The sequence below is a fragment of the Ylistrum balloti genome, unplaced genomic scaffold (assembly GCF_031769215.1).
Source record: "Ylistrum balloti isolate Yb309-2 unplaced genomic scaffold, AGI_CSIRO_Ybal_v1 Utg370282, whole genome shotgun sequence".
Lineage (NCBI taxonomy): Eukaryota > Metazoa > Mollusca > Bivalvia > Pectinida > Pectinidae > Ylistrum > Ylistrum balloti.
The window spans coordinates 223,410-243,270 of record NW_026782216.1 but is presented as its reverse complement, the minus strand read 5'-3'; the positions used below and the strand labels follow the sequence as shown (position 1 = coordinate 243,270).

General features: G+C 32.9%; 1 protein-coding gene across 1 annotated transcript; it reads right to left on the bottom strand.

The window, feature by feature from the left end:
- Positions 1 to 11,200: 11,200 nt before the first annotated feature.
- LOC132552836 (protein PFC0760c-like) lies at positions 11,201 to 18,147 on the bottom strand. The gene is made up of 7 exons (XM_060217027.1): positions 18,096 to 18,147; positions 16,509 to 16,625; positions 14,967 to 15,101; positions 14,204 to 14,303; positions 13,268 to 13,644; positions 11,741 to 12,874; positions 11,201 to 11,313 (listed from the first exon to the last, which is right to left on the bottom strand). The coding sequence occupies exons 1-7, from the start codon at positions 18,145 to 18,147 to the stop codon at positions 11,201 to 11,203; spliced, it is 2,028 nt and encodes a 675-aa protein (XP_060073010.1).
- Between the last annotated feature and the right edge of the window lie 1,714 nt (positions 18,148 to 19,861).

Genomic DNA, 19,861 nt, shown 5'->3' with positions numbered 1-19,861 from the left:
TATCTGTCTGAAGTACAAGTTTTCTACGGTAGCTACAAACACTTAGAAAAATGTCCAGAGAATTTATTTTCTTGACAGAACAAATTCTTGAACCAATTGAATCTTGGCAAGATCCTTACTCCGCACGGATTTACCTTACGTTGGTCTTTAGATTAGATATTGTGAAAATTCTTCATCGGTAATGAACGATGCCTGTTGTAATTTAGTGGGGGATACTGCATGCACTGTGTCTTCATATAAATATAACAGGTTAGAGATATCAGCTCTTTGAACAAGACAAAACATAAAATTTTATAAATTCGTTAATCCCCTTGGAAAACATTTTTGTAAGCTCGTCTTTGCATTTTTGCTCTCCTCATTAGGTATATCCACAACGTTTATCATTCATTTGCATTATTAGATGAAACGATCAAGGATCAAAATCTAATGTTTATCAGTTTTGTTCAGTTTATATTAATCCTGACGAAAGCCATACATTACAACAGACATTGTTTATGTTTTTGAAGTATTATATCACGCAGATGGGTGGTATTTTCTACAGGACATCTGGTTATATTTGCTTGTAATTGATAAATTGGTTCGTAACTGCGGCAGTGTGCAGCACATCTCCATAAAGATCTTAATTTCTAGAATATCATGTCTTGAAAATCATAAATATCATATCATAATCAATTAAAGATCTCTTTCAGATTTCTAATTTTAAATTTACTTATTGTAATCTCGAACATATCTAATCCTTTGTGTAAACGCAATGTAAGTGAAACATTGACTGTTGACATGTGTGATTGGGTGAAGTACTCTTACTTAATGTTTACTTGATTCGCTAAACATGTTACTAAACACCACTTAATTACATATGATATGTAAAACGAACATGATAAACTGATGATGCAGCTGCAAATTTTATAGATCACGTGATATGTTATTGAAGTCGAGCGGTTATTAAATATTTGCAGTTCATTGCTATTTTGATATGCAATATTGTGTAAATATACGAGATATGGAATTCTGTGAATGATAATGTACATATATACATAATATAACAGGATTTTCTCGGTTTTATTTCCCATGGAAATAACAGATTCCGTCAATGCTTAAATGAAAACGATATCCAAAAGTGCTTTCATGAAAATACCGAAAATCCAACAAATAAAATAAATATAAAAAACCCGTAACTTAACAAAATGACGAAGCGTACGTGATACAGCTCTCAAAATATCATAATATATCAAAGTGAACCTTTTTTGTTCATATTTTGCCTTCGTTTTGTTCATATTTTGCCTTCGTTTTGTTCATATTTTGCCTTCGTTTTGTCAATTTTGAATTTGAATTACGATTTTGCTTACATGTTAATATTTTACCTGTTTTCATAATAAAAGCTGTTTTTTGTTTTGTGTGTCTTCAAAAGTAAATATTAGAAGGTACACAAGATTACGATTGTGCTATCATTATTTTAGCATTATAACTACATTGTAATGTTGGCATTTGAAGCAAAATAAAACCTTTGGTTAAAATGAAAAAAATTCCTATATTTTAACATTGTTTTGTAACACTTGAGATATGGAATGTCGTTTTGCTAATATTTGTCATGCATGCAGCATTTGAAATGGAAGAATATATCATATGGTCACTATATTCTGCTAGTCGACGGAAATCGATTATTGCTTCTAGTATTATGTCATTCATACAACCATGTTTAGTTTTAATATCAAGATTTTTATAAGTGAACAGTATTTATTTCACTATCCGATTTTTTACTTGGAGGACGTGAAATCCTTCTACATATATTATCATGGGATATAGTGAAACATCTAAATCTTGACTTTTTATCGCCTTTGATTTTCCCTAACTCGCTTCATAGGTTTCAAAAAGTAGGTCCTTACCATCACTGCCGAGTTGTAGAAGGACGAGACAGCTGTATGATCAAGATTGATTAATCATTTGGCTCTTAATTCTAAATTTGTATCAAAAGGTGCTATTCACAAATTTCTTATTTTCCCATTTATGAATTTTTAGCAAGGCTTATACTTTTATACCTTGTTTCATCATATGAAACATTTTATATTTGATACTCTGTTACACGAGAATGCCAAACATAGCAGAAATCCAGAAATCAATATCAGAAACTCTAATCAATAAATCAATTTTCATGATGTTAGATAAATCTTCTACAGCGGATCGAGCATGGTCTTGTGTAACCTCTGCTTAAGAGGTAGCGCCCTAACACCAAATTTCTACAATAATTCGTTCCAATATATCATTCGTTCATTCACCTCTTTTCATTCAAGTCTGTACTTAATTAAAACAGTGTTGTTACACGTCACAGTTAGAACAAAGCCACGCGTCGTGGTGACATTTATTTATGTTCATCCCTACACCTAAGGTGTGTTGTACTACATTTGGTATTCCTGCTGATTGGTTCCTTTCCGAAAATATCTTATTCTATTTATAGATACATTGTTCTATAGGTTGAATATACTGTACACTTGCTTAATTTTGCGGGGCTGATATCACACGGCTAGTTAACTTGTATTACAAATCGCGCATATGACTATGAACTTGTGTCCGTGTACACAGATATAACAGCTCATTCGATAAATTTCATTCAATGAAGAAATGTTCGTGTGGTATTGAAGTTCGTGATATCTTTATTGACCATGATTATAGCGAAATTGAATTTCCCGCGAAAATGACCAAATATACAGGATTTTGAGGTATATTAGAGTAATACCTTCATTGTATTGTCTCCATGATGAAAATATGATATCTTGATATATATGTGTTTTTAAACTTCTTACTGAATCCATTACTTCATTTATATTACAACGCGCATTTCGGTGTGTCTTTTGTACAAATTTCGAAGTAGGATGTAGGATACACTACTGTTGGGCTTTTAATCCCCAAGTTTGTCGTTACCGCAATGTCTCGTTTGAATTAATTTGAACGTGTGCATGACTTTCTGTAGAAATTATGATATATATGAAAATTACGACAGTCATGCAAAAGAACGGGGTCAGTGCAAACTCCCTCCTCAACCCCATTTCGATATTGATATATCTTTCGATTTAATTTGAATTTTCCTCAGCCGCCCGTTGGGTTACACTATATAGTCGTTGACTAGTGTTGAAAGACGAAATAGCCGTATCAGGTAGATTAATGCATTGTCTACCTCTACTGTATGTTATTCTAAATTTGTATTAAAATTGGCTACTCACTTTTGTCTTTTGTACAATCTTATTATGATCGATGTATCTACCCACTCGCCATGGCAACTGAATCTCTGCTTAAACCATGAAAATGTCTCAAAGTTATTCCGTAAGTGTAATATAAAGTATATTAAGATATCGTCGAAAATATTGGAAATAAAGTTTACATTTTATCCCAAACCTTTCTAAAAGACGACGAATTGAATGTTTATAATGCAATATGGCATCTGCATTTATTGAAACTTTAACAAATCTGTAAAAATAATATAGTTAACAGACTGGAGGAAGACAACATACTTCCTGTGTTGATGTATATTTAGGAATCATGAAAAAGTAACGAAACGTCTGGGTCATTTCTAAATTATAGTCAGTCTACCACTGAACGTTTTTCTTTTATATTTTAACCACCGATATAAAAGTTTCTTGAATGCTTAAATAGTTTTAAATCATGACAATTGTACAATCGGAATATGTAAGCGCGATCGATTTTATTTACAAACTGATTATGATAAATCATATATAAAAATTTGTATCCAAACAATAGAAGTTAACAATGCACAAGACAGGGAGATTCCTGACCAATCCTCCATCACGCTCAGACAAAGGCACTTTGGTAAAAACATTAACAAGTACAAATGATGTTTGGGGTCAGTCATTTCTTTAATTGGGGGTCCTGCGGGTTTTCCATAGCCGTGATTACTCGGGGCGGATAATTAGCGAAACGATGACAAAATCTATCGTGATCTGACAGACATCTCTAAGTGATTGGAACTCAAAAACATGAGACCGACCTCCTTGTTATGCAAAAGGGATAGGGAGAGGGGGGCGGACCCTCAAACCTGTAATTAGATGAGGGGATCTGAATATTCATGAAGACGGAAGCAGATCAAATGTTTGTGCTATTGATATCTTTAAACAAAGTCGTTCTGATGACTCATTAAGTTCAAGATTTCGTGGGAAACTTTAAGTTGGATTTTATGGATCAATACTATAGTCAAATTGTTCATAAATATTTCATATTTAGTAACTCGTCCACTATGCTTACCGTTGGTTAACCTCTCAATCTTTACAAAGGAGGATAAACGCTATTTAATGGTAAACATACCCTTAAATCATTATGCGAGATATTAGAGGACATACAACTGCCATATGTGATTATTACTAGTCGGATCAAAAAGTGTTATCTACAGGGCTTGAAAAGGAAATGTTGTTTTTGCGAATCAACTACGAAAGGTTTGAAGGAAATAAATTCAATTACCTATTATGCACACATATATATGGCGTTGATACAAATATCATCAAATGTTTTTGAGATTGAAATCTTGAATAATACGAAAAATTAATTCAAATTAAAAACAGTAACTTTATATGAGAGTTCCCTATTTCTCTTAAGTGACCCCCCCATCTCCCCCACCACCAAAAATAAAACAACAAAAAAAAATCCCCGAAAAACCTAACATATCATCTAAAAGTGAATCACTTGTCAATGAACGTAGTCATGACGACTATTGACGTTTATAGATGTACTTTTGGCGCCAAAACGACAATACACTTTGTTTGGCTAGCTTTGCTGAGCAAGATCATTAACTAGTGTTTAGATGATGGTAATTAACAGCCGAAACGTCAGTCGAGATGTATCGAGCTCCTGTGGACTCATTAAGCTCGATTCTGATGAAACTTTGATTTGGCAAAGAATGGCAGACAACTTAATGTTAGACTAAATTAACCAACATATTTTTCACATGGAGATGTACCTGAACAATCTCAAATTTAAGTGAGGAAAATGCTGAGAACTCCCAGGGATCTCTTCAGGAACTCTTTAGGAAAATCTCATGATAGGGCTATATTGTTGATTAAAAAACATCATCGAAATAAGTAAAGTTCCACGCGAGGTATCAACTCATTGAACTCGACTATGTTTTCCTTGCGGTAATTTATGATAGAAGATAATATGCACGGAACTTCCAACAAACAACGAAGTTATGGCATCACATGATGATGTAAAGAAATACTCAACACCCAATGTATGTTTGTTAGTAAAAGAAAAGAAGAGTAAAAACCACATTTTTATTGAAAAATACAAATTATGAATTATGTTACCTGGTAAAAATAACGGCAAAACTGTTGTACAAATAATCACATAACATAGATTAATAAGAAATTGCATACTAGTACCATGCACATTTGCCTTCCTTAAGGGGTGCACCATTGATGCTAGAGGCTTTTAGTGTCTTGAAAAAGATATGAGATGATCTAGGAAAATATAAATATATATCAACATATTGTGAATTATAGCACGGTTGAAGCAATTACCCAGTGATTTTGTATATTTCATACATTTTTGGATAGGATTCAATTTCAAAGTAGAATAGGATGTTCTTGTAACACAACCGGTAGAAGATTGGAAGTTTGATACGCTTCACACTGGTCATTTGTCTTATGAAGGTGACCTTATAGTCATAGAAACATCATGCTCTAATCTTCTACTGGTTGTGTTATAGCAACTTCTATTCTATTGACATTACCAAAATGCTCCAAAATATCCAATAAAGGGAATCTGACATGTGTCATGTTTGGTTTAACTGTTGGCGATATTTTAACTCCTTTAGATCACACAAGTTCTACTTTTATGTCAGCAGTATAAAATGTGTCCGTGTTATCACTATACTCATATTAAAGCTGAATCTGTTTTAGAACAAACTGCAGGGTAACTTATTAGTTTTATGGACTTGTGTGTCTTTTTAAAGTCTTCGAGATTGCAGGTGCTTGACGTCCTTCTAGATATATCAGATGTTTCAAAATAAAAAAAATTATGCCATATGGGGCTTTTGCATTCCCCATCTAGATTTTGACATTTCTTTCGATCACTCTAGATTTTCCATATTCGCATTACATGCCCCAAAATTTTGCCCTTAGCATTAATGACTAGTCCTAGAGGGCTGAAACACCTGTATGATAGAGTTTGATTCATTGTTTGACTTGATTGGATCCAATTCGAAATTCATATTAAAAAGTGCTATCTACTTGTGGAAATTAAGTATCGTAAATATCAATTTATTTCCTCCGCCACATAAAGTTTCTCTCTAACCTATGTGCTTAAAGTGTTGTTCGTGTGAGGTTTCTTCAAGATTGAATCTTAAAAATCACATTAGTTATTAATTTCAGAATAAACTTACTGTGAAGATGTCATTCGTTGTTAAGTTATCGATATAGCATCAGAAATAATGAAATTTATTTTTAAAAATCTAAAACATTTCTTCTTCAGATCTACCAAATACATTAGACAAAGACAGAAGAACAGAAGATGACAACTCATGTCATTATTTCGAAAGTATAAATAACAAAGAGATATCCACGTTTTCTTTGATATCAATTATATGACTCCGACTAAATAGTCGCTCTTTTTCCATTTCGGTTTTTAATGTATCAGAGCATATCTCAATGAGAAACTGGGATTGAAGAATTTAAGGTGATATCAAAATATTAATACTCTGTTGTATATATAAAATCTATTATTTGTAAAATAAATAGATAACTAAATAGGCAAACAATAAAACGGTAGATACATGAAAAACCATAGTGAACTAGAGATTGTACAAAAGACACACAATTGAAAAGCACCTTTTCATAATTTAGAGTGAAATACAGTAGCGCCAAACAATGAATTAAACTGCATCATACAGCTGTTCCGTGCTTCTAGGACCCGTCAGTGATGCTAAGGGCCTAAATATCTCACTTGTCGACTAAAGCAAATAATTGATTAACTTCATATATGCTGCCGTTCACATGCCGACGAGACTAGAGATGTCTTATCAGTATAAAAAATAAAATCCACTGAGCACCAAAACATTTAGAATCATTTTTCAGATTTAAGTTTAAGAATAAAAAACACATAAGGAAATATTCAAGATGGAGACATTTGGATTGACAAAGCTGTACATGTTCAGTATCATCGATGCTGATGCCGAAGACGCATACCCTTTACGATATTTGTTAACTTGTTATATTTTCTGGCTGTTTTGTAATGTCAGTTGTAAAATATTGTTAAGAACTGTAAAGATATTGTAAATGAACAGTTACAAAAACGACATAGAGGTCTCATTCGGTAATATTCTATTTCCTTCTGTGATATGAAATCGAGCGAGTTTGATGTTCATAAGTATACCTGTTCGTTCCATTGTTTGTATTTTCATTTAGGAACATGATATTACTTACTTGGGTTGACGAAGATTTACACTTCCTTCTTTTCCCTAGTTTTATTGAATTTGAGTTTGGTATGTGATTCTGTTGACAAATTGGTGTTTTCTGTGTTGTTTTAAAACACCACATATAAAATGTTATTTAGGAATAAAAATCGAAAAAAATGTTTTTTTTACTTCTCATAAAAAAGATTAGAAACAAAAAGAATCGACAAAGTTCTGAAATTGACATGAACTTTAACAAATTCCGTAGTTATGTGCATTTATTTCACAAATGAGAGGCCATGTACTTTTCCCATATCTTTGATAGTATTTTTCAGTAATGGAAGTCGTCAGAGATCCATAACGGTATCAATGCTTATAAAATAATCTATTTTCAAAGAGATTCAAAGCCAGTCCTAACGATTAAAATCCAGATGAAATGATCTTTATCTTTCTTCCAGAGGAGATGCACGTTTTGCAGAGGGCAGGGACTTTGCATCGGTTAGAGTAGGTCAATGTGAGCCAACATTTTCAGCTTGATTGCGGCGTAATGGAGCATAGAGCTGACTTCCGTGACGTTTAGCTGTAGGTGGTGTTCGTATCTCAATGGTCCAAGGTCACGTATAACTGTGCTGAAGATCCTGGTGTCTTGTCTTTAGTACACGATCTCAAACACGAACGAATATCTCGAGTTTCTATACATACAAAATCCCAAAACGCAGTAATGTGCGAATAAGACCACAACAACCTAAACTGATCACTTAAATACATAATATCTGATTTACATTTAAATATCTTTTTTTTTCCTTTTCTGTCCTAGCTATTGTCCTGATATATTTATTCGAAATACCAAGGGCTATACAAATACTTAAAAACTGTTCCAGCAAGAACAAAGAAGTGTTTTACGCGGTTCATATTTTGTCATTTTTGTGATTGGCCTTGAAATCTTCGTGGCGAAGTTTAAAATTCAGACGATGTTCCTGGAATCCCGATGTTGCAATCATGGAATCATATTTCCGTAATAACAATGCTAAATGTACCTGTTGTAAATTTGGCATCGAAGCATTGCAATTGTCATTATGTTTTCAAAGAGCTTGCTTCCCTAACGATAACTATGCCACATATCTCCTGGAGAGGGCAATATTTCTCACCAACCAGGAAGAGTTTTTTCAACTACATATGCTTAACAACAAATTATTTATACTTCTATCTACATTCATACGCTCTAATCACAATTAACATTACAAAGTTGATGACGTGTTGTTTGCATTCATACTATTAATCTATTCCACAAACTGCTTAAATTGTTGTTTCGTTCTATCAAAATAGGTGGTGACCATGCCGCTATATGTAGCTTACATCTTACCAAACAATACACGGTAGCCACATCTCGTATTTAAGTACTTTATTAAAAAAAAACAATTACACAAAAATCAATCTATCCGATTTTACGACATTTTATATATTCACTGTCTTGCAGTTTTTATCAGTAAGATCGGTTTTGATTGGTCTGTTAATCTGTCAGATCCTGTTTGACTGTCAGAGCTAATGATCACAGTTATCTAGTTAATTAATGACGTATCAATTATTTCCCAATCAAGAAACTTTGGGCTCAAATTCACGCAGTTTGCCGAGACGTGAGGTGCCAAACGGGCCGTAAAGATGTAGGGCGACTATGTACGCGTGGAAGGCTATTTATACACGCCCTGACTGTTGTGTATACGAACATTGATATATGTGACTCAAAAACTTTGATATATCAATTATCACATAATCTAATGTAAATATTAAAACAACATTTAAAAGATTGATCAATCTTTATTAGATAGGTGTTATAATGAAAAAGATCATGTCTAAAGATTACAAAACATGTGTAAACATATAAATAACATACCTATTCAACTACAAGACTAATTAGAGAACATCAACAGCTATACACATATAGTTCACACATCAGTTCTAACATTGTGTAAACCTCTTATAGCTTGAAGGAGCATTAACGATATATTTCAAAAGTTTATCTAATTTTAAGGGATTTTTGACCAAATTGTTGTTTTAGTGTTTTCAATAAAATATATTTATACATGTACCTATATATACATTTAAAATATTTTGTATACTTTTCTATCATAATTCAACAGCATGTAAGTTTATGTTCGGAATGTACTTATTTCTAAAGTAATATCAATATTTCTCAAGCAAAAAAGCAAGAAAACACATTGTACTTGACATTCTGAGATTTAATATTACAAAATAAATAAAAGATAAAATAAAGATAAAATGAAAGAGCATTTCTATTAAACGAACTTTACCTTGAGCAAATAAGGTACATGTGATTAAATATATAGCAACAACATAAATCAAAATCATTGGCGTTTATGCCGTTATATGAACAGTTGACTTTTATGAAGACATATTTGAAAATTACGAATTTATTTAAAGATTTTTTTCCCCCTAAAGTTTGTGTGAATACTTGACTGTTTGTTGAGTTTATGGCCCCATGAACAGCCAGGGTCATTTTGAGGCGGGGTCTTCTTGTAGTAGCTGGAACGTGTATAAATTAAATTGATAGCAAAATGGTGTGAAAATGCAAAACCAAATTTATCAAGAAATGTTACTGTCTTTTGAAAAAAACATGTCTGTATGTTATTACCAAAGGAAACAAGAAATAAGGCTTATTCATGGTAAACTGTAGGGTATAAACAAATTATTTTCTTCGATTAAAACAGTGGAGTTATGGTTTCTTCATTTGTGAAGTTTTTATCTTATTGTCATTACATCTCTGAAATTTCATCTAGAGGATTACCTAAGGAACGGGATATGGAAATATGCACAACAAATACACCGAAGTCCAAGAACTTTGTTTAATTTCGAAAGTTTCCAAACAGTTCAAAGTTGAACTAATGGGTAAATGATCATATGACAATGATGAAAGCAAATAGTGTTTCGTACTTAAATTCGTACTGACGATTAAGGGGCAATAACTCGTTTGAACCTACAAAGTGAGAATTTTTCTTAAATTACTAAAATCGTTCTTCTGCTCTCAAATACCTCTTTTCATGTTCACAAACAGAACTTGAGTTATACAACATGTCTGTTTTTGGAGATCATAAAAAGTTGGAATCCGTAATATTACCATAACATATCTAATACATGTACTTGAAAAAGAGTTTGATATCATGTCTGCGTTTAATTAGTCGAAAAATGTTGGGAAAATACCGTTTACACAAAGCATCAACGACACAATGACAAAAGAAAAATCGTTATATACATGGTATAACTGTCAAAACACAATAACATAATTCCTGCATGAAAGGGTAAATGGTATATCACAAACTATCAGACAATGGTAAAACAATACCACGTGTAATTGATTTTTCTATGAGTAAATCCAAGATTCACTTCAGCGTATTAAAGCAAACACTTAAGCATTAACTATCCTTCATTGCCTGAAACGAAATATAGGATTATATGTAAGAATTATGCATTATTATTGAAAAGTTGATACTGGCATACATATATAAATACATTGTCAAACCGCATAAGTAGATATAACAATACAATAAAACAATAGAAATGACAAATAAGATTGACCAGAATCTATATTGCAATAGGAATTCCATTGTTAACAATTTATAGACACACTTATGTCGCAGTAAAAGAATTATTTTGAAAACAAAAGAAAAAGAATACAAATTCTTTTTAGACTTTAATCATAGGCAATTTGATGATGTCAAAAAACGTTATCCTACAACCAAATAATCCGATAGTCTAATATCAAACAAATTTATTTCATACCATACTGACTATTACCTACATATATTTTCCGTCCAACTTCGCCAATTCGACGTTTGGGCTTCGGTTTATCTTCTTTGGTCTGATCCGTCTATAGATTGGAATTCTATTATCAAAATATGTCCGTTTTCCTAAAAAATATAACAAAGAAACGAGCTCAATATAACACGTGACATCTTATGGAAATTGATTTGACGGAGTGAAGTAAGTAAAGCGGTGAAATAAATTTCTTTGCCCCTGACTTCGCTCTAGACTACTAATCATTATGTTGAGGGATAATAATGATAATAACATTTGGTTCTCTTTTGATTTTTTCTTGATGCTATGTCTCGAGGGACTCTTTTCCGTGGTGTTATATTTTATCATGATACCATGTTATAGTTTATCAATTGCAAGTCTCCATATGTTAGTTTATATAAGTTAATACAGTCTTTTAACACAGTAAAGTTATTTACCTAATGACAAAACAAATATTAAATAAATTATCTACAGTTTGCCATAAAATGAAATTGCAACATTAACACAGTTGAAAGAATGACAGTAAAGTAATTTCAGTACCTTTGATAGGGCCAATGATTTTGTTCGGTATGCCTTTGAATAATTTGTTCAAGTGCTGAAATCGACGAGAAACGATAGCTCTTCTTGCCAATCGGTTATATAGTTGCATGGGCAAAACGACGATATCATCGTCATCAGTATCTGGTATTTTGTCATCGTCAACTTCATTATTAGCATTGTCGTTTTCCAAACTGTAATCATTATTTTCATGCATGTCGTCAATATCCTCAAAGTCATTGATATCGTCTGTATCATCATTTTCATAATCATCGTCACGATCATCCAAGTTAAAATGGTCATCATCGTCAACATCATCTTCATGGTCATCATCATAGTGATCATCGAAGTCATGACGATTACCGTCACTAGTATCATGATCATCATCGTCAATCTCATTTTCATAATCATCGTCTTGATCATCGTTTTCATAACGATCATCATCAAAGAATTTCTCTTTAATGGTGTCGTCGTCAAGTCTATTTTCATAAACATCATCGTCAATTTCCTCATTATCCCTGTCGTCATAGTCAAAATGGTCGTCAGCATCATCATCGTCATTGTCTAATTCGTCGTATTTATCGTCGTCATCAATATATCTTTCTCTTATATTGTCATCATCACCTCTGTCGTCATAGTTATCATCATCGCCTTTAGCATCGTCAGTGTCGTCTTCGTCATTATCATTTTCATACATATTTTCGATAACATCTTCTATATGATCTGTTATATCATTATCATCGCTATTTTCATAATCGTCATCGTCGTCATCATCAGCATCTTTCTCCATAATTTCACGATCTTTATCATCGTCGACATTATCGTATATGTCATCGATATCGTTAGTAAAATCTATTTCATCGTCATCTATATCATCTTCATCATAGTCATCGACGTCATCGTATATATCATCAATGTCATCTTTCTTATCGATGATATTTTCTAGAATATCTTTCTTCTCTTCTAATATGTCGTCATATACATCATCTATGGCATCTGTTTTCTCAATGATATCTTCTAAAGCTTCTTTCTTATCTTCTAATATGTCATCAATCTCATAATCGTCATCATCGTGGTCATCGTAATCCATATAGTCATCCTCCTCATCATCATGTCTGTCTAGATACTTGTCATCAGCTGTAAAACGAAAACAGAAACTAGAAAAGCATTAATTGAATAACATAGTTATGGCGGTTTTTATATGCCTCTGCAAAATTATGACCTCTTAAGGTTGTTGTGCCTAACAATATAGCATATCATTGTACAAAAATGCATAGTAGTTTACTATAAATATTTACTATTCAAAAATAGCGATATGTTATTACAACAATATTTCCATAACTACCATATTGTTAAACGTTCAAAAACATCACTTCCTAATATTCAGGACGTAAGGGTACGTTTTAATAATCAATTGCACATATAGGTGTCATCTGGTTCATAAAAGCAAAAAAAACATTTCTTCAGTCTCCATTATTATGTAAATACGACAGCAAATGAACGTTTATTTGACGAAAAAAACATACCCACCTTTAACGAGTTTTCTCATATTCTCTTTAAATTCCTTAATATCGTTATCATCTTCATAATGGTCATCATCTAGCATATCATCGTCGTAATCGTCGTCATCATCGTCGTCATAAAAATCATCGTCCTTTTCAAAATAGTTTCCTAATTCCTCTGGATAGTTTTCAGGAAGTATTTTAGCACTGTCATGGGTTGCGACGTCATCAACAAACTTTGGGATCTGTTTTTGTAGAGCAATGTCCAGGCGGATTGGGATTTCAATATTACAACGCCATAAATATTCCCCGAATGCACGTCTGAGCATGCGCACGGCCCGCCAATACGTCATAGGACATTTCTGCAGTTTGTAATTCAGACAGTCCATGTGACGGTTCAGCCTCCTATATATTGCAAATTGCAAGTAAGATGTAAACAGAAATTGTCAACAATGCACTCTGTATGACTTACAAGTGTTTAACACCTTTCAATACCTTAGCAGTAGGATTAAACTGTTTCGTCCTTCCAGGACTAGTCAGTGATGCTAACATCCGAAGAACTTAAAGTGTTCTTGAAAAAAATTATCAGATATACAGAAATTACGAAATTTACTGAATTATGAGACTGGTGCACATCCCATTTGAAAATTTGACACTTCTTTCAATCACTTTGGAGTCGCCTCCTAGGTTTAAGATTTAAGCTCTTCACAGACAAATTCTAAAAGGACGAAACCACTGTATGAAGCAGTTTAATTCATTGTTTGGCTGTACTTTTTCAAAAAATGATGAAAATATATGTTCATCGATAAAATGTAACCTACCATACGAATAATATAATAAACTATTAAAAAAAACGCATTAATTATATACTGTGAAATATGATTTTAACTAATAAATAAACATAACTAAAACTACAACAACTACTTTATCATTTCAGTTGTCATTCTCGTCGACAGTAACTTACCTACACAATAGCACTTTAGAACGGCGTCTATAGGCTTTAATTAAACTTTCCATTGTCCTTATACAGGTACCTCGCCCACATCCACCATGCATCTTCTTAACTGTGACAGTGTTCATAACGGACAGTTTCAATAAAGAAAACATATTAACCTTGCTGGATATCCTCTCTATTTTCATTAAGCACGAAAACAAATCTTCAAGTTGTGATATCAGTAGAAGGTATTTGATACAATAAGATATTGTCATTTCCCTGACATTGTAAGACCATAAGTATGTAATTGTACACTGTAAAAAGCGTCCCCATACTCTGGTGAGGGAAAAACAGTGGGAAAGCAATATAGCATATTAAAGAAATACTAAAACAATATTAAAAACAAAGCAAAACGTGTTAATGAAACATTATGCCCTCTGTTTGACATTAAAACTGTACTATGCAAAGCATGTGCTTATTGCATGCACACTTTGTTGAACACTTATGTCTTTATTGTGGTAATGGTTTTCTTCTTTCAAATGTATGTCAAATGTTACGGCCAAGGTCACATGACCAGAAAAGTTTGCTAAATACGAAAGCCCGGCCTCTTACGGTGCAATAGCTATAGGTATGGTTAAAGTTGACACCAGACAAATAGACGGCACTAAAACAATATACTGGGGCATAAAAAGAAGAAAATAATCAAATTAAGTAAAATAAAACATACGAGAATGTAGGATATGTTATGCGTGTTATCAAGTTTAATTAGAGTACAAAACAAAATAATACTTACCGAAACCATTCTCTGTGGCAGCCAATCTACTGCCCATCAGGGAGACAGGTGACGGCAGTTTGTGTCGGTTCTTGGAAACTGATCCTGTTATCACTTTATGGCCTGCTTCCGCTGTCTTGTCGTTATCTGCTGGCACTGAAATCAACACCTTATGAAATCACTCAAGTCCTACAGATATTAACTGATTAAATAAGTATATAAAGGATACTGATTATCCTATTTGTTATTAAGCTACCATCATTTGAATTTTTACAACGTCACAGTTCTACTTTATTTTTTAGCATTCAGAGGATTTCGGTTTCGAAAAGAGTTTTCTCAGCAATATTGAAAATAATATGTGAATTGCTTTGATATTATAGAACACAATTATATATTGGATCCGAACGACAATTGATAATTATTAACAGTGATAGATTCCTTGGACAGTAATATAGACAGAAATCAAGTTCCTCCAGGACAAACACTGTGATGGAGTGACAGAAAAAGAATATTAAGAACAATAACTTAGACTTAGAATCATGCAAGTATAGAAACTGGAATGGATGGCAGTGAATGTAGACAGTCACATAGAAATGGAAAAGATTTTATACTTAGGGACATAATAGATCAGCCAGTTGTCGTTCTACTTTATTTTCACCTGATGTGACAATTAGTAATTTCTCATTGCCAAAAATAAAGAATATCACTTTTATATAAAAGATGGAATCAAAAGTCCGTACCTTTGTCTTTGCACAATTGAAACCCAATTGAAATATAATTTACTTCATATACAAGTATCATCATAATACTTCAATATGATACTAGGATTTATCATGGCTTACAAAAAGTCAAAATCCGAACAAATAAGCATACACTGAAAAATCATATATTTTCGATGAGCTCAAATTTCGTGACTTTAAAAAATATACATTTTTCTTTACTCTTAATTCAAATCTTGCCCACGAAATCCAAACAATGACCAGTGGACATAAAAAATCGTGGAATATGAGTAACATAAGTTCAAGAAAAAGAAAAACCACGAAAATCATTTATTTAACAGTAAGTTATTTTATGGTATTTTATCAATATAACAACTCTTTATTGAATTATAAAGGAAGTATTTATAACAACTGAGATAACATTAATTGTTTTTCTCACTCCTTAGTAAGTACTTGAGCAGTGACCAATGTCAGTATATTACCGACTGACATGAGCTGTCCAATGAAATGACTAGGTGACAATAGATGTCCTTCGCCGTTAGCACCTAGGTCAGACTGATCTATTAATCACCGACACACAATGCTGATACAGTGATTACTAGCAAGACAAATGACCAATTACGTAAGTAGAAAAGATGTCCATCTGTAAGATAGATATTTATACTGCACTGCTGAAACTTTGCCCGAAATAACAACCAAAAATCAACATTGATTAAAGATGAAGACAATATAAGCCTTGTTATAATTGGCTTTTTTCTTCGTTCCGGCAATTTTACTTAAACACGAAAAAAAGATACTTGTGATTTAAACACTTTTTCCTGTATATCCAGGTATATGAACTTACATGACTGTCCTAGTAAGGAAGATATCGGGAACTTGAACTGACTGGTCGGTTCTATTTTGTCCAGCATTCCGATCATGGAACGACGTCTTCCCTTTCTCCTTCCTTCAATTGATGAGACTAGCAAAAGAGGTAAGAATGTTGTACAACAAAGCAAGCAACAGACATCATCAAGTACTTACTAACAGGACCAAGTTTAGGAATTATTATCAATTCTTGTCCAGATTTTCGATAGTTCAAATATTTTCGCAACTTAAAAACAGAAGGGTGTATTCTGTAACGGAATGTATTTATTTCTTTTTTATGTCCAATATATTTTTGCAATTGTGTTACTTCCTCGAAACTTGAACCCCGCGAAAATAACAATCTTAAGAATATTTTGACCTCTGAAATGATATTAAGTTTCATTGTTGCCGTTAGGTGTGTTACTTTGTTAAAATATCTTTTTCGCCTACTGTATTGGTGTTGATTTGGATAGTAAGATATTTTTATATGTTTTGACAGTGGGATAAATATATATATATACGTTTTTGACGTAGTCGAAAATATTGTCTTTGTATGGCGGAACTATTGTGATTGTATGTTTCCTTTTCCCTAGATATTATGGTATTTTCCTATTGTGTTGAAGTGATGTTTTTTATTTTATTGTTAAGTGACACCGTGTATTTTCATGTCTGATGTTGACGCAATGATATTAATGGTTTTTGTGCGTTGAAACTGTTGTAGTTTCAAGTCTGGTGTGTTGACGCAATGATATTAATTGTTTTTGTACCTTGACACTGTTGTAGTTTCAAGTCTGGTGTGTTGACGCAATGATATTAATGGTTTTTGTGCGTTGACACCATGTATTTTCATGTCTGATGTTGATGCAATGATATCAATGGTTTTTGTGCGTTGAAACTGTCGTAGTTTCAAGTCTGGTGTGTTGACGCAATGATATTAATGGTTTTTGTAGGTTGACACTGTTGTAGTTTCAAGTCTGGTGTGTTGACGCAATGATATTAATGGTTTTTGTGCGTTGAAACTGTTGTAGTTTTTGTGCGTTGACACTGTTGTAGTTTCAAGTCTGGTGTGTGGACGCAATGATATTAATGTACTTTGGTGTTCTTAAATCGACAGGAGTGGAAAGATATATGGATAGGTTGCTTATCAGCTCGGAGCAAGTGTGAAAATAGCAAATACATTCATCCAAAACGTGAAAACGAGTTGATCAATCATCAAGCAAATGTTTGTTCATAGTCCTTCTCTTATCAACCAAATAAATGCTTAGACATGACACGATAACAGAGTTTAAGCGTCAAGTTACTTTTTACGAAAAACTATGAACGTGATAGTTAGAAAGAATTCGTAGAATTGGAGGTGCAAAGAAATACAAAGAAATAAAAAAAAAGTGGAATGCAAGAAAGAATATCGTTTTCGTGAATTTCGTAAAAAAAGGAGATAAAACAGAAATAAAAGTTTCCTCTTTTACTCTATCTCAAGTGTAAAAAAAATTATACAACAATTGATTTATTAGATATCTATGTCTTTACTGAATTAACGGTAAATATACACGCAAATTTAATCTTTTCATAAGACAAAAATACTCACCATATATAAGAGAACATAAAATACATATAATCCCAATCCTTGTTGTGACCATGATGCCGCCCAGCTTCACGTCCAGTTTATCGTGTGGCCAATGTCCATATGCCTTATGTAGCGTTTCGGGGACTGTGGGAAGTGGTATTACGTTAGTGTGTGATGTTCGTTATGACTCCTTTGTTACAATGGCACGCTAACCTGTCACAGTTACAGAGACGCTTGTAATTCTGTAATTTATGTATGATAAATGGCCGCCGATCGTGTCTAGCCGATGGCTGTACATGGTCTTATAGAAAATTATGACGCAAACCAAACTACAAAGGATGGTTCGTAGGATTTATAAGATATTTTGTAAATTGTTTGCTGAAATGAAGCAGACGACAACATTATATTTCGGTTCGTGAAACAAATCGTTGTTTTTAATTTAAATCCGAGAATATGTTGTGTTATGTAAGTAAGTTTGTTTTTTATTTCTTGAGCAAAATTGAGTGATGCATTAAAAAAATGGTAATACAAGAAAAGAAAGAATCCGAAAGCTAGGAGCCATTTTCGTATGTTGCAGCTGCAACTGACATTTAACTGTGGAACTATTGCAATCGATCTCATTAACCACTTCAAACTGTTGCGAAGGAGACGGACGTTCACGTGTTCTTCCAAAGGTTATCTATATTTCAAATGTTTTGTAATCGAGATTATCATCACAGGACTGTTGTTTTTAAGGAACTCTTGGTTTATCAAGAATAGAAGAAATTTGCAAAAATGTATGTCACGAAGGAAACAATATGGCACTATTGCAGTATTCCAAACAACAGACTTTTTACTTTCAATATTATGGTGTCGTCCTTGCAAACTCTCGTTGTGATATCAAATGTGATTCCATGAAAGTTTTTTTAAAACTAGATTGACACCTTTAACATTATTGTATATGCACTGAGGCGTTATATTTATTGAAAAAAATTACTAGAGTACTGCTATAAACTAACTGAAACAAAAGTTATGTAGCTTGAAGAAATAAGTAGATAATCAGATGAATGAAGAGTAAAATATTGACATTCTTACTACAGTTTCAAAATTATAACTCAATTTGGGGGACTCAAATTGCAACTGCAATACTAAATACCTACCATGGACACTTAATTTCGTTTATAAACTATACTCTCTTAACATTTGAAAATTAACCGTTTAATAGTTCCTGAACGTATGAATTAGTGGATCAAAAATACTTTCGAAATCTTCAAAATGAAACTCGGAGAGTATTGATTTACACATACATCACAGTGCAACTATTGTGGAATACTACAGAAGGAATCTCATAGCAATGTTTGCTGATGGTGTGATGTTCTCCATGCCATATCAGTAGTTTCTCCATCGTTTGAGTTCAATTGTAAACATAATACAAGCACTATGGTTTTCATCACCACAAAACTTTCGAACATGAAAAACTGGGTTTTCTTCCCCGGGTTGATGTATTAGAGAGGAGAGAACTATTAGGCGCCTAATGGCACTGACGAGTCATAGAAGAACAGAATAGTTGTATGATGCAGTTTAATTCATTGTTTGGCTCTTCATATCTAACTCTTAATTTGTATTAAAAGATGCTGTGCGTTTGTTTGTTTGTTTGTTTTTTTGTTTTACAATCTTCCTGTAATAGGTGAAAGCAGGGAATTGCAAAAATATCAAGTTTGAACTCTGGACCATTTGAACATTGCACTACAATTCTACCCATCACTCAACAGGGTTTACATATATATTACGTGTTCCTGAATTGATGA